Source organism: Macrotis lagotis, chromosome 4, assembly GCF_037893015.1.
Source record: "Macrotis lagotis isolate mMagLag1 chromosome 4, bilby.v1.9.chrom.fasta, whole genome shotgun sequence".
Taxonomy (NCBI): Eukaryota; Metazoa; Chordata; class Mammalia; order Peramelemorphia; family Peramelidae; genus Macrotis; species Macrotis lagotis.
In genome coordinates this window covers 56,867,071-56,882,572 of record NC_133661.1, presented here as the reverse complement: position 1 = coordinate 56,882,572, position 15,502 = coordinate 56,867,071, and the positions used below count along the sequence as shown (strand labels likewise).

The window sequence follows — 15,502 nt, the reverse complement described above, 5'->3', positions numbered from 1 at the left end:
GAATGTTAGATCTACAAATGACTTTAGTAAGCTAATCCCCTCATTTGAAGTATGAGGAAAATAAGGCCTACAGTTATTTAATAGTAAAACCCAGGGTGAAGAGAGAAAATAGAAGTCGCCACCCATATCCACACCTGTAATCCCAAGACTTCTTTGATAAGATTGAGGCTGTCTCAAGAGAGCTAACCCAACCTTCCTCCTTCACTCCTCAAAATTTTCCAGTATCAACATCTATTCTCTATTTATTTCTTCCTGCTTCAGAGAAAGATATCTCTCCATTCTTCTTGGCTAAACCTTCTTGTCTCCTTGACCATTTCCTTTCTCCTCTAACTATTATTACCCCTTGGCTCTTTCAAACATTCTCTCTCTCTCTCTCTCTCTCTCTCTCTCTCTCTCTCTCTCTCTCTCTCTCTCTCTCATTTCTCTTTCCTGTTTCTATGCTTTACTCCCTACTACCATAACTGTCATCACAGTGTTAAACAATGACATTTCTCTACACCTTTTTGTGTGTGTGTTTTTGCAAGGCAATGGGGTTAGATGACTCGACCAAGGTCACACAGCTAGTTAATTATTAAGTTTCTGAGGTCAGATCTGAACTCAGGTCCTCCTGACTCCAGGGCCAGTGGTCTATCCATGGCACTGCCTAGCTGTCCCTTCTCTACACCTTTTAAAGATCCTCTAGTTGTCATCCTCACATGGCAAAATTTCTTGAACAGTAATCTATGTTCAATACCTCTGTCTCTTTACTGCTCACTCTTTCTCTTCCATCCTCTTCCTTGACAGCCACTTCTCTTGACTTTTGAGGCATTTCCTCAAAATTAATTTTCTATCTCATTGCTTCTACTACCACCCCTCTTTCATTTATCCATTCTTCTCTAATCCTGCCTCTAGAATTATTCCTTGTCTCTTTCTTTACTCACTTTTGCCCCCCTTCCCAGGCCTATCAGATGAATTGTGCCTGAGGATGTGTTTTTGACCTCCACTGTCTCCCTTTCCCTTTCTCTTGCCCTGGGTAGCAAAGGTTTTCTTGGATCTTGCCCCACTGCAACTTTCTGGATTGTCTTACATTATTCCCCTCCACATATTCTGTTCCCTATAGAAAAGCTGCAACCCTCCATTTGTATTTCTGTTCTACATGTCTTTGTTCAGATTCTTATGACTTTAATAATCTAGAGAAGAAGGGATCTGCTCTCTCTCTCTCTCTCTCTACTTCATCTTGTGCATATGTTGAATTCCTAGCTAGACTAAAGCCCAATTGTAATGCCACCTTTTCCATGAAATTTTCCCTGAATTGGTACTAATGAATAATAAATTTCCCCCCAAACATATCTTCTTTAGCCCTCAGGTGCCTCCATGAAAACAGGAATTACTCTTCATTATCTCACCTACTACTTAGTACATTCTTCATACAATAGACACTTATAATTAATTTAAAATTTTTATTTATTTCAATTATCAAGAAATTTTTTTCTCTTACTCCCTTCCTTGGGGTTGGGGCTTTTAAAGAAGGATACTGTAACAAATATGCTTATAGTCAAGTGAAACCAACTTCAATTCCTGTATTAATCAAGTCCAAAAATTGTTGGTCTCATTATGAAGAATATGTTTTATCAAAAATACTTTGGGAATCATGGTTGATTATTGCATTTATCAGAGTTCCTAAGTCTTTCAAACTTGATTATTTTTCTAACACTAATGTTATAATATAAATTGTTCTTGTTCTTCTCACATTAGTCTTCATCAATTCATACAAGTTTGCCCAGATTGTATTTTCTTTTGAATTGTCTCTTTCTTCAATTCTTACAGCATAAAATTAGATTTATAAAATATAATTTGTTCCCATTCTCCAACTGATGGGCATTCATTTGTTTCTTTCCTACCACAAAAAAGCTTCTAGAAATAATTTTGTACTATAGGAAACTTTCTTCTTTCTTTGATCCTTTTGGGTAAGCAGTCTTGTTGAATCATTTTTAGGTCATTTTTAAGGCACAATTCCAAATTGCTTTCCAAAATTGCTGAACCAACAATGTGTAAAAGGGTATATTTTCTTATAGTCCCTTAAATATTTGTCATTTTCCTCTTTTTTAGTAACTTTTCTAATCTGATGAGTTTGATATAGAATCTCAGAATTCTTTTAACTTGTACACAGTTTACATTTTTAAAAAATATTTTGTTGATTTAAATTGAAATAGAAGACATGAAAGAAAGGGGAAAGAGAGAGAAAATATTACCTATTTGAACAACCGAATTTACCATTCTAGCTTTATTAATCAATTCTGGACTTGAAGATGGCTCCAAACAGCTCATTTTGCAATTATTCCCTCCTTTTCACTCAATGACAATGACAATGACTCAATGACTAGACAAAGTCCCATATAAACCAGAATATTCTTAGCAGTCTTTTTTTTTCTTTGTCATTGACAAAAGAGTAGAAAACTTGGATGCTAATCAACTGGGGAATGCTTGAACATTTTATGGTATATGGAAATAATAGAATAATATTTCACCATAAGAAATGACAAATATGAGGAAGTCAAAGAAAAATGGGAAAATTTATATAAACTGATACAGAGCCAAGTAAGCTCAGTGAGGGGAACAATATACATAATGAATACAACCTTGCAAATCAAAAGAACTTTTTAAGCAATGATTAATTGTAATGATCTATCTTAGTCTGCAAGTACGGTTGATAAAAGATAGCTCTGCTCTGGAAAAGTGAGAGACTACAGGTCTCTCTACAAGGTGATATACACTGGGTCAAATTGGTTTTGATTACGTTTCTTTGTTACAGAGAAGGATCCAATATGATTAGTCTGGAGGGTGCAAAATTTAAACAAAATTTAAAATAAAATTGTATATATCTATTAAAAACAAAATAAACATTGACTGATTATTTCATGCTTCATTCTATCCCCCAAGCTAACTTCATTTACCAGCAATACTCCATCATTCTGGCACTGGGATGAAGACCACAATCCAGGTACACTTGACCATCCTATGTATATTGTGCCATGTTCTCTCATATATTTGACACAGGTTAAATTTGATATTGGGTACACCTAACATGTTTGACTGGGAAGGTAGTGTCTTCTTCAAATTCTTCTGATATCCTACAGATGACAAGGATCAAAGATCCAGAGCTAGAATGGCCTCACAAGCTTTCTAGTCCAACTTCTTAATTTTACAGATGAGCAAATTGAGCCCCAAGGAGTTTAAAACTCCTTTTTCATAGTCACATGCATGGAAAACATCAAAGAGATGTTTTAAAGCCAGGTCTACAATGATAAGTCTTTCTACTTCAGTTATCCCTTATTCTTATTACATGATCAATCCTTTTTTTCCTTTTAATCACTAAATTTCATTTAATATTAATATTAAAAATAATACCAGTGTGTACATGTAGATAAGTATAGACTTCTCACCCGTAGAAACAGTATATTGTTATCACCAAATAATATGACACATGCCCAGATAGTAGCTATAATGAGCTATTGTCTGTGGGAAAATTCTAGAAAGTTTTCCCTTCTTCCCTACAGCAGACTGCCACTGAGCAGCTCAGAAGTGTATTCAGTGTAAAAGGAGTTTTAATTTTCCTATCTCATGGAGGCCAAAAAACAAAACAAAATTCAATGCTGTTAGAGGGAGGTGGAGAGGTGGGGTGGGAAAGGTGGGATGGGAAGGAGGAAGGGGGGAAATGAAGGTGAGGGAGGGAAAAGTCCAAAGCATCCTCCTTGCAGTTTTCAATAGATTATATAAATTCAGTCACTTCCCATTTCTAACCCAATGGTCTGCCACTATGTGACCTAAGACTAGCTTGACCTTTATGAAATCAGCATCTACCATGGAAATGAAACAACAGACATACTTGTTGTTTTGATGTATGGCAGAGTGACATATTATAAATATTACATCACATAACCAGAGAGGATGTCAATCAATAAGATTTTTTTTTCAGACAGCACTAAATGAACCATGGGCTCTTGCTTCTGAATAAGCTTCTTTAAAGCCTCTACTATTGCTTAAATGATTAATAGGGGACATATTGTCAGAAAATGTACTTAAAGTGAAAAACAATAAACTGTAGAAAGATCATTCATTTTTTAAACAATTCTCGAGTGAAAATGTCACATAAATTTACATAGAGGCGTCACAATTGTGCTCTGGGTAAAATCTGGGTGGCAGGCATACTTCCCACTATGCAGGAGAAGGGTTGAGAAAATATTTTTCAGAAACCTAAGGCCCTTTTCCTTAGCATAAACCCATGGCTAAGCAGGTTTCAGAAGCTAAATTATGATATGCTAGAAACTTGCATTTGCGCTAAAAAAAAAAGACAGGAATTTTCTCAGATATTAGGAAGAGAGAAAGAAACTAGAAAAGTCCACCTCTGGAGCTAGTCACTTAGAAGGCATTAGTGGATAAACACACTGATTTACTGATCCTCTCATCTCCTATTCCTAATTTGCCCAGATCAATCAAATAAATTTACTGAATGCCTGCTATCTATATGGCAATGACTGTACTAATCACTAGGGATAAAAACAGGATGAATAAAGCAAACCTATTTGCAAGGAGTTTCAGATGGGGGAAAAGGAGTATACAGAAATGAAATATAAGCATTTGCAGAAGACATACATAAGTATATGCAGAATAAAGAGAATAAATGCAAAATAGTTAAACACAAGCTAATTGGAAAGGGAGGGCACTAGCAGCTAGAGCAGGGAGCATCAGGAATGGCTCAATGTAGATAGTTATGCTAGATGTTTCTTGAATTAAAAAAAAAGCATTCCATTAAGTAGAAGTAAGGAAGAAGTGCATTCCAGCCATGGAAAATGGCCATTGAGATGGAAATAAGAGTGCTATTTATGAGGTATGGATAGATACTGCAACACAGAATGTGGGGAGGGGGAGGAATAATGTATTAATGACCATGGAAAGCTAGATTGGATTTAGATTATTATGACTTTTAAAAGCTTAAGTTTATTGAAGAGAATGAAAGAGTGAAAATTGCCCTGAAAGTAGATCCTTTAGGAGCAGTGTGGAGGATGGACTGAAGTGAAGCAAGCCAAAGAATATTTGAACAGAAATACAGTATTCTCCTTAACCCCTTTCTTCCTGTTAAAGCTCATTCTATCTCCTTATCCTTTCCTAAATATACTTACTCCTCCCTTTTGAAAAGATTTTAATCTCATTTTTACAATTTGTACTAATACTAGCAATTCAGTAATAATAATGAAAATAACAGCAAATTCTCGATAAATTATTATAAAACACATGATATAGATTATTTTATTGGAGCCTCAAAGACCACCCAATTATATGCTATGATTATTATCCCTACTTTATAGATAAACTAAGATTTCTTGAACTTAAGTGATTTAAGAAACCATAGTTAACTTATACAAAATGCTAAGTAGATAATGACCGATCCATTCAAACCCTGACTCAAAATTCTTTCCTTGCAGTTCTTTTAAATAACCAGACATAGAATAGAACTTTTCTGTGGCTTAATTTCCTCATCTATAAAATAAAGAAAATTGTGTCCTTGGTTCTGTTCCTGGTCGGGGACCACCTGGGTTTGATAAACCCAAGAACATAAACTTCTTGGGGAAAGGATTCTTTACTTGAAAAGAACTGTTGGGAAAATGAATTGGCATAAGTTAGATTTAGACTAGTTTCTTACATCATATAGTACAATAAAATCCAAATGGATTTTTAATATGAATACAAAAGGTTAATGATAATGTAATAGAAGAAAATGAGAATAAGTATTTTTCACAACTATGAATAAGAGTATAGTTCTTGAATAAAGAATGATAGGTATGGTCATAAAAGACAAGATGTACAATTTTCATTATATAACCATAATGCTGAAAAACTTTTTGCATGAATTAAAGTAATGTAGACAGGATAAAAAGAGATGTTCTAGTGACATATCATTGATAAAATTTGCTATCCAATAGATAGGAAATTCAGACAAATATTTAAGATCAAGAGCTATACATTAATGACTTGATTCATATCAAAATCTGAATGATTATTTTTGAATAACAACAATTAATATCCATACAAAAATTTCCAAATCACTGATAAGGGAAATTCAAGTTAAAACAATTTTAATGTTTTTCCTCTCAGTCTGCAAATTGAAAACAAAGGAAAAAAACTGGAAATAGTGATGGAAGGGTTTAGGAAGGCAGTTTAATGCTGGTGAGGCTGTTAATTGAACCAATTGTTGTGGAAATGCAATTGAAATTATACAAGAAAGTGATGAAACATTTCTTTCTGATTCTACTACTTGATATATAGCTCAAGGAGATCAAAGATGGAAGAAGATAATATACAAATACATTATATATGATATATATATATGCATATATGGGTGTATATACACCCACATGAATTCCATCAAAGCATTTTTTGTGGTAACAAGAAATAGGAACAAAAAGAATAACCAATATTTGGGAAGCGATTAGACAAGCTTTTTCATATGAACATAATAGAAAATTAATAAAAATGAAGACTATAAAAAATTCAGAAAAAAATAAAAAACTTTCATAAATTGACACAAAATGAAATAAGCAGAAATAGAACAATTTACATCATGACTCCATCAATATAAATATAAAAATTACTAAAAGAAGTCTAATTCTGAATGACTGAGAAAGCAATAATAGTCTGGAGATGGGAGAGGCCAGAAGAACATGACAGATATTTTCCTCTTAGGGCCAGCAAAGTAGAAAGAGTGATAAACAGAGCACCGAGCTTGGAGTCAGGAAGATCAAATTCTTCCTCAGACACTTATTACTTGTGTGAACCTGAGCAAGATATTTAATTCTGTCTGTCTCATTTTCCTCATCTGCAAAATGGATTATAATAATTGTGTCTAATATTTTGAGGGTCAAACAAATTAACTTATTTGTAAAACACTTTGCAAACCTTAAAGAACCATATAAATGCTAGCTGTTCTTATTACATCTGGTAGAGGAGTAGAGGATTACTTGGAGAAAATATTGCATACATTGTTAGATATGGTCAAAATTTCCTTTGATTTTTATTAACCATTTCTTTCTTTATTATATCAGGCGGTTCAGCTTTACATAAGTCTGGTAGATTTTGGTATCCAAGAGTGATAGTCATATAAAAAAGCAAAAAGCTTAAATATAACAACAATAAAATTAAAATAAGGTGTCATAAAAAAGGATGATTAAGCAAAATGATCTCTAAAACCCCCTTCCTAGCTCAGTCTGTATGAATCTACTGTTCATCTCAGTCCTCTCTTTGACCCATTTTTAGCCATCAATGGGATACCCCCAAATCTATTGCCTCCTTAAGTTATTTTGTTTTGTGGAAACACTAAGAAGAAGGTATTTTAGTCATCCAATTGGATAATTTCAGTAAAATCTATTATTGGATTAGGAAAAGAAGGAGGCTTCAAGGCAATGCAGTCAAACAATGAAGTAACTACTAAATCTTCCAGGTATACAAAAAAGGAGAAGAAAGAGAAGGAAAAAAAGAGGAAGAGGAAGAAGGACAAGAAGAACAAGAAGGAAGAGAACAAGAAAGAAGAAATTTACCATCATGGTTCCTGAGATGGGGGAAATTGTGACAAATACACACAAAGAAATCAGAGAATAGTACAAGGCACATATAATTAAATGTTAGACTTTGTAGTAAAGGCCAGAATTGCTATTGGAGTTCACAAAAGCCATTCCCTTCTCACTGTAAGTCTAGAAAGTAATTTTAAAATAAAATACAAAGATTTAATTGAACTAGGCAAAAGCCTATTATAGGACTAAGGGAACTCTTACCAATATAGGTTCATACATCTTTGATTTGCAAATAAAGTCCAAGAGAGCTTCTTGCAGTTGAGGGAGATTAAGGGGTTTGCTCAATTTCACAGAGTTAGAGAGGGTCATTGATAGGATTTGAACCATACTATTCCTGACCTCGACAGTATACTCTACTATGCCATAGTTTCTATATAAAATATCAGTAGGAAATTCCAATGGCTTCCTGTCATTCTTAGTTTAATTCAGTTTTAGTGAGTAAGAGACATTGGTCCTCCTCTATGGCTGTTCTTTAACCCACTGAGAATATAGACATTTAAAAAAAATTTATGAAATCATCTACAAAGCCCAAAGGTCGAGAACCTCTGGAAAGACATTGTTTTCTCAATCCATTATTACAATACCTGTATCTCTTGTAATCATCTTCATTCTTGTCCAAGCTGACCAGTTCATTAGGACAAGCCACATTGCCTAAGAGGCTGAGATACTCCAGGGCAGGTGTTGCTTCTGCCAAATGATCCAGCAGCTCCTCCAAATCTGTGATGTGTCAAAGAATTAAGGATCCTAGTTCAGGAAAGAGAAAGTCATAATTTGCTGTACCACCCTCAACCAACATACCCAGCAGGAACATGCCAAAATTCACTATGTTGATGCCAGGAAACTAGATATCAGAGCTTTAGCCTGAACAAGGTGAATAGAGCTTTTTTTCAAAGTGCCATCAAAATTTCTGGGATGATTATTCCTTCTCCTTCATCCACAATATCTAATCAGGGATCAAGGGTGTACAGATGCACATTCTATCTCCACTTCCTTCTCTCCACTCATACCCCTCACAATGACCACTCTAACACAAGCCTTCATCATCTCCCACCTTAAGCAAAGCAGAGCAGCCTCCCAATTGAACTCTAGTTTTCCAGAGTCTCTCTTTTCTGATTCATGTATCCATCCATTCACCTGCAAAACTAATCTTCCTAAAGCACAGCTCAATGACATCATTTCCCTGACTATAGAATAAAATACAATTTTCTTAGCTTGGTATTTAAAGTTCTGTGCAATATGACTGCAGTCTATCTTTCAAGAAATATCTCATATCTTTCCCCTTTACATGGTCTCTCTTCCAGAGAAATTGGTCTATTTACTGTTTTTTAACCTCAACATTCCATCCCCTCCCTTTCTACCTAGAACAGGGTACTTCCCAATGCATGAAATTCACCCTTTCTTCACTTTGGCCCTTTAGAATCTGTAAATAAGTTAAATTGTTTATTTTACTTTAGCATCATAATTCCGACAAGATTTAGTTGAGGCAGATCTTTAGTGTTTTCTCCTTCCTCAGTTTTTCACCATATTTAATTATATGCTTAGATGCTACTTTATCCTGTAGAGAATGAGGGTCTTTAAAATTCATTTTTGCCTTTTTATTTCCACAGACTTAGACATCATATAGCTTGATAAATACCCGTTGAACCAAATTTAATTGTTGATGTCAATAGGAACAGATGTAGAAATTGAGGATATGGCCTTTCAGAAAGTTGAGACTTATAAAGTATGGTTAATTATATCGCTGAGCTAAAGAAAGTGTTTAATAAATTTCAACAGGTCACACACCAGGCATTCTTCAAGAATCCTATTAGCATTGTTAAGAAATGAAGTCAACATACCAAATGTTCTATTTTTTTTCTTGGCCTGAAACATACTCCTTGCATCTCTGCATTTTTGCTCTTTACTCTTTGTCACCCATGATTTCTATTTACTTTGTCAGTTTTAAAGTAACAAACACTATGGCCACAGCTATTCACTCTTCCACTAATACCAGACTTCAAGGTCCTTTCTTTCTTCATGAAGTTCTCTCAAGGTTCTCCCTAGGGCATAGTATATCACTTGGACAAATCCTTCCCCTGGGCTCTCAGGATCTATTTTTAACAGTTCACTTCTTAATTGCTAAAACTGGTTGTCTCTTGAATGTTTGAATGGCTCTTTTCTATTCTGCCAAGGGCTCTGCTCTTCAAAGTTGCCTCCTTAAGTTAGGTTCAAGGGATTAATTCTGTGTCTGTGTCCAAGGAGTGATTGTCTTTATTTGTTTAAGTATGCATTGAACTCTCTCAAATTGATTTTCTCTCTGTTAGAGTGTCTTATTCTGGGCAAGCAGATCTGAGACTAGATTCCATGGTCAGTGGGGAAGGGGAGAATTCTCCCTTACCTCTATCTATCCCCCCAGAATTCCCTCTCAATGGCTAGGTTCTTCTTTTATTGTTAACTCCTGCCAGAACTGCCTCGAACTGTCTCCAGACCCTTATTATTTAAATCCTGCAAGGACATGGACAATTTTTGATCCTTTAATACTATTATTTCATTTGACTCAATAGATAAAAGTTGATGAATATTGATCCTTTGCTAACAGTAATACCTCATCATCCTGTGACAACTTCAACCTAGGGAGAAGGTTTCTATTACCATTTTACAGATGTGGAAATTAAGGTCCATAGAAGTTAAGTAATTGGTCCAAGATCACACAAAATAGGTTTGGAAATTTGGAAAGAAATTTTCTAGTCTCCTATTGCAAGTCAAATTTGCTAGATCACAAACCCAAAATAAATGGAAAATTCTGATATTACTCGAAAGTCATTTTCAATAGAACATAGAGGATTTTTTTTTAATTGCATCATATAATGAAGTTAGCATTTATGTTGTCTGTTATATAGGTACTAGAAACGTGACATAATGGGACTAAATGTTCCTAGGTAACTCACTGAAATTAAATTAACTCCAAGGTCCTTTTTGGCACTTATTCTGTATGTATGTATGTATGTATGTATATATAGGGGAAAACTAGAAAATCAATCATTTCCTCAGCTTAGAAGAACAGTTAGCAAAATTATGATAGTACAGCTCTAATCTTCAACTTAAAAGGCTAAATGTTAGTTTAAATTTTGCTATATAACATTATTGGAAAATTTCCATATGAATGTAATAGTTAAGCTTAGGTAGAGATGAGGAAAAAAGTTAGAAATCTACATATATATATATGATTTATATATATATATATACATGTATATGTATATTTATTTATAAAGGATATACTATTTTTGATAGATTAGGTATGTTCCCTTTTCTAGTACAGGACTTAATCTTTTCATGTCTTGAGTTGGTAGAAAACTGCACATGTCCTCTCTGGTAAAGCTTTTGAGCATCCAACCTTTCTGTCATGCTCCAATAGGCATCAGGTCAAGACTTTGAATTCCTAACCTTTTGCACAGTAACAGACAACTCAGTAAGCACTTTATAATTCTTTGTTACCTTGCCTTGACTACTGATTATTGATAAATTAAATTACATATTTTACTCCAGCATCAAAGTTCCTTCTATGCCAGGGAGTAGATTTAAAGAATTCAGAAAGGTACTTGGGATCCCATTCACTACTTTTCTATAGAGAATGTCAGCCAGTGATGGAGCACTGGTCATTGAGTCAAGAGCACCTGAGTTCAAATATGGCATCAGGCACTTGACACTTACTAGCTGTATGACCTTGGGTAAATCTCAACCCCCCAAATGTCTCACAAAAGAAAAGAAAAGGGAATATCAGCCTAGGAGAGAAATGGATGGCACTGACAAAGAAATTTTGAAGAGATAAAGAAAAATAATTTCAATCAAAAGGAGGTTGTCTAGAAACCATATTGATATATAGAGAACTATAATAGTTATATAAATGTAATATTATATAAATATATAATAACTTGAATATTAAGAAGACATGTATATAAGCTGAAGGCAAGGACAGGTAAACATGGTCATTTTTTTTAAAGTAACAATGTTCTCTGTGAAGTGCCAGGAATACTGAAGTTCAGAAAATTCAAATTGAAGAAAGCTAACAAAAACAAAATGATTTTTAGCTGTATTGAAGAAAAAGGAATCTTCAAAGAAAGGATACAGTCACTGCTGGAAAGAAGAGAGGGCAAAGCTACTCAATTATTTTGCTTCTATTTTCTCTGTCTAGGACAAAGTCTTTAGATGCCAAGGAACAAAAACGTGGATGTTAGAGCATTGAAAGCCAAGATAAATAGGATTAAAAAAGTGCAACTAGCTTTTCTTAATTTCAAGTGACCTAGCTAAAATAAATTACAACTTAAATGAAATGATAGATATTTCTGAATCACTGTTAATAATCTTTGAAAGATAACGAAGATTTATTTGCAACTTCTTTGTGCCTCAATATATGGCTTATTGTTGTAAAAGTAACATGTGGTACTGAGTTATACATGTATTCTTTAACGGATCCATGCAGAAAGAACCATTAATCTTTTAGATCTAATTCCTCAAAATTTTTCTGCTTTTATCTTTCTCTTATATCTGTCCAATACAGAGAAACCACTACAATTTTCTAATATTGGTGTGTTACTTTATTTTTTGCATTTTCGTCACTTTTCTATTCATTAATTTAGATCATTACTGTGACTTCATACATATTGGTTCATTGTCATTTCTTTGGCATTTTTACTGATATTTTGGGTGATAGTATGATTGAAACTAATGCTTTTTTTTTTTAACATTTTTCCAGTCTCTCATGTTGATTATATGCAATTTTATTTCTTTTAGATTTTTTTCTTTCTTACTCATTCTTCCACTCTCTTTGGTTTTGTTGGATTGTTCTAACCATTTACATTTAAAGTTATCAGAATTAGGTTTCTGTTTAAAACTTCCTATCATTTATTTCTCTAGTAGTGTTTTATATATTATTTCTCCCCTTTCTCTTTTTAAGTCATTATGTTTTCCCTATAATTATTTTTCTTTGCAACTCTATTTCCATAGACTCTTCTCCCTGGTGATCATTTATTGAACTTTTCCCTAGTTTGGGGACTTTAAATGATGATTTATTTTCCTTTTATTTAATTATATATCTATTACTTCCCTTTTCCCCATTTTCTTTTTATTTAATTGTTGTTTCTTCATTCATTTAATCTTTTCCCTTTCTTTCTTTCTTTTTTTTTGCAAGGCAAATGGGTTAAGTGGCTTGCCCAAGGCCACACAGCTAGGTAATTATTAAGTGTCTGAGGTCAGATTTGAACTCAGGTACTCCTGACTCCAGGGCCAGTGCTCTATCCACTACGCCACCTAGCCACCCCTTTTCCCCATATTCTTTCTCCCCTCTCAATTAAGTGCTTAAAATTCCCTCTCCTTTCTTCCCCCCAACTTCTTTTTCTTGTAATTTTTTTCATCTTTTCCTAAGGACACCTTAATTTTTTTTATTCTCTTTTAAATTGCTTAACCTTTGTGCCCATAATGAAATTTTGTTCTTTTCCTTTCCTTCCCCAGCCTTGTTTCTTTTTTCCTACCTCCCTCACTCTCTCTACAAAATAATATACAGCATACGGGGGGAGAGGGGGGATAACTCATCAAGACCCTTCTGATCAATTGAGTTCTGCCTCCTCCAACTATATAAAGTTAAGAGTAGATAATACAGACAGAGGTGTTAAGGTAACAAAGTTTACATAAGTATTTTAATTATTTATCTCCTTTGGGAGGAGTAAAAAAAGGTCTTCGAGTAAATGATGGAATAAGAGAGTAGTTTGTCATTGAATAGCTAAATATTGCTCACTCCCTTCATGACATTTGAAAAGCAAGCTTGCCAACTCTGGAGTCACATCTACTATCCATATATCATTTTTCTTCTTCCTAGTATGGTAAAGATCCACATGTATAAGAAGAGTATCCATGATGAATATATGAAAACGGAACAGCCAGGTTCTTATTCTCTATAGCAAATCATATCTTTCTAGTCAAAAAGTTGCCTAAGTGCAATAAAGAACATGATCCCACTATATTTGTTGTTTATGGAATTTGAAAAATTGACTTGGTAGAGTTAATTATAGACTTATGCATTTATTAAGATCAGCATGGTACAGATGAAAGAGAACTGACTCTGAAGCACTAAGTTCCCTGTTTCACATAACTAATGTGAGGTTGGGTAAAGTCCTTTAAATGGCTATAGTTTCATTTTCCTCATCTATAAAATGGGGAGGGGGAGGGTCAACTAATGGTACTCTGCATCTAGTTCTACATTAGTATCCCTGTGTGCTCCAATGATCATACAAGATTTCTTGATAGTTTCAACCACACTTTTGTATGGTTTTATGATTTTGTTTTTTGATGATTGCCAGTATCAAGATTGCCAGTACCATGAGGCAGAGAACCAAATGCTCATCACTGGTATCACCAGTGCCATGTAAGTTAACTCATATAGAGGTCAAACCTGGTAAGATGATACTGTTTCCAGTGAAATGGGGCTGATTAGAACACAACAGGATCATTTCAATAAGTTCCATGGCCACTCACAAAAGAGAACATCCTAGCAATCCACACAGGAAAAATAAGTGGATGAGTCATGAATGTTCCCCAAATTATAACATGCCGGAGAATGGAAAGTAGAAAATCCCCTGGCATACTTTTTGTACAGGTATTTTAGATCAATAAACTAGTTCCAAATTTGAAGAGGAATAGTAGGAAATGGTTTTGAACACTTTCAATGATCACTTGGTTCTGCCTAATATAAAAGCCTACCTACAGTGCATCATGGATTATTGCAATTTCAGATGAATCAAAATTCTAGTCATCCTAAGGGCAATGGTGAAAAGCATAGTAGATTAAGGTGACTGCAACAATTCAATTCAATAAACTTTTGTGCCAAGTGCTGAATACAAAACAATGACGACTTGCAAGGAAAATGTAACATAAACAATTTCATCAAAGAAGGGAATGATGGAAGGGGCACTAGATTCAGGGGTAAAATCCCATCATATCCACTATGGTTTAGGGTCAATCCATTTACCTACCTTGGATTCTCTTCCTCATTCATAAAAGATGGCTGAATTAGAGCAACTCTGAGGATCTTTCCAACCTAAATCTATTATCCCAAGAGGGAGTTTTAAATATGATGAAACATTGTTGCATTAATAGCTATTTTTTAGGGTGTGGATAAGTAATAGAAAAGATATATATTTTATTATTCATATAATTTCATATATATTATTTACGTATTTCATATATATTACATTTATATATATATCTTTTATTATTATTTATATTGTATCATTTGTCCATGCCACATATATGTATATACATAAATGTATATATAAAATAAATTCTTTAGTTATATATAATTTATATCCTTTCTATCACTTGTCCATGACATATACATGTATATACATATATGTATATATAAATATATTGTTATTTATTTCCTTTCTATTGCTTGTCCATGCCATATATACATGCACATACATATATGCATATAACAATCCTTATATATGTATATATAATAACCTTTCTATTTCTTGTCCAGTCATGTAGCCATGTATATAGGTATATCTACAAAATATATCCTTTATATTATTTATATCCTTTAATCACTTGTCCATGACATAACTACATGCATATACATATATAAAAATATTCTTTATTTATATGTTATATCCTTTCTATTTCTTGTCCAGTCATGTAAATATGTATATAGGTATATCTATAAAAGATAACCTTTATGTTATTGATATCAGGGGCAGTTAGATGGGCACAGTGGATAGAGCACCGGCCCTGGAGTCAGGAGTACCTGAGTGTAAATCTGGCTCAGACACTTAATAATCACCTAGCTGCGTGGCCTTGGGCAAGCCACTTAACTCCATTTGCCTTGCAAAAAAAAAGTAAAAAAAGTTTATTATATTATTTCTATC

The 15,502-nt window shown here is 33.9% G+C and overlaps 1 protein-coding gene across 1 annotated transcript in view; it reads right to left on the bottom strand.

Annotated features, from left to right (window-relative positions):
- The window catches only part of LRMDA (leucine rich melanocyte differentiation associated), a 1,329,142-nt gene that overhangs the window by 555,992 nt on the left and 757,648 nt on the right, over window positions 1-15,502 (bottom strand). Inside the window, exon 4 of the mRNA XM_074232911.1 lies at window positions 8,189-8,328. Coding sequence (XP_074089012.1) covers window positions 8,189-8,328 — 140 coding nt within the window. The remainder of the gene's footprint in view (window positions 1-8,188; window positions 8,329-15,502) is intronic.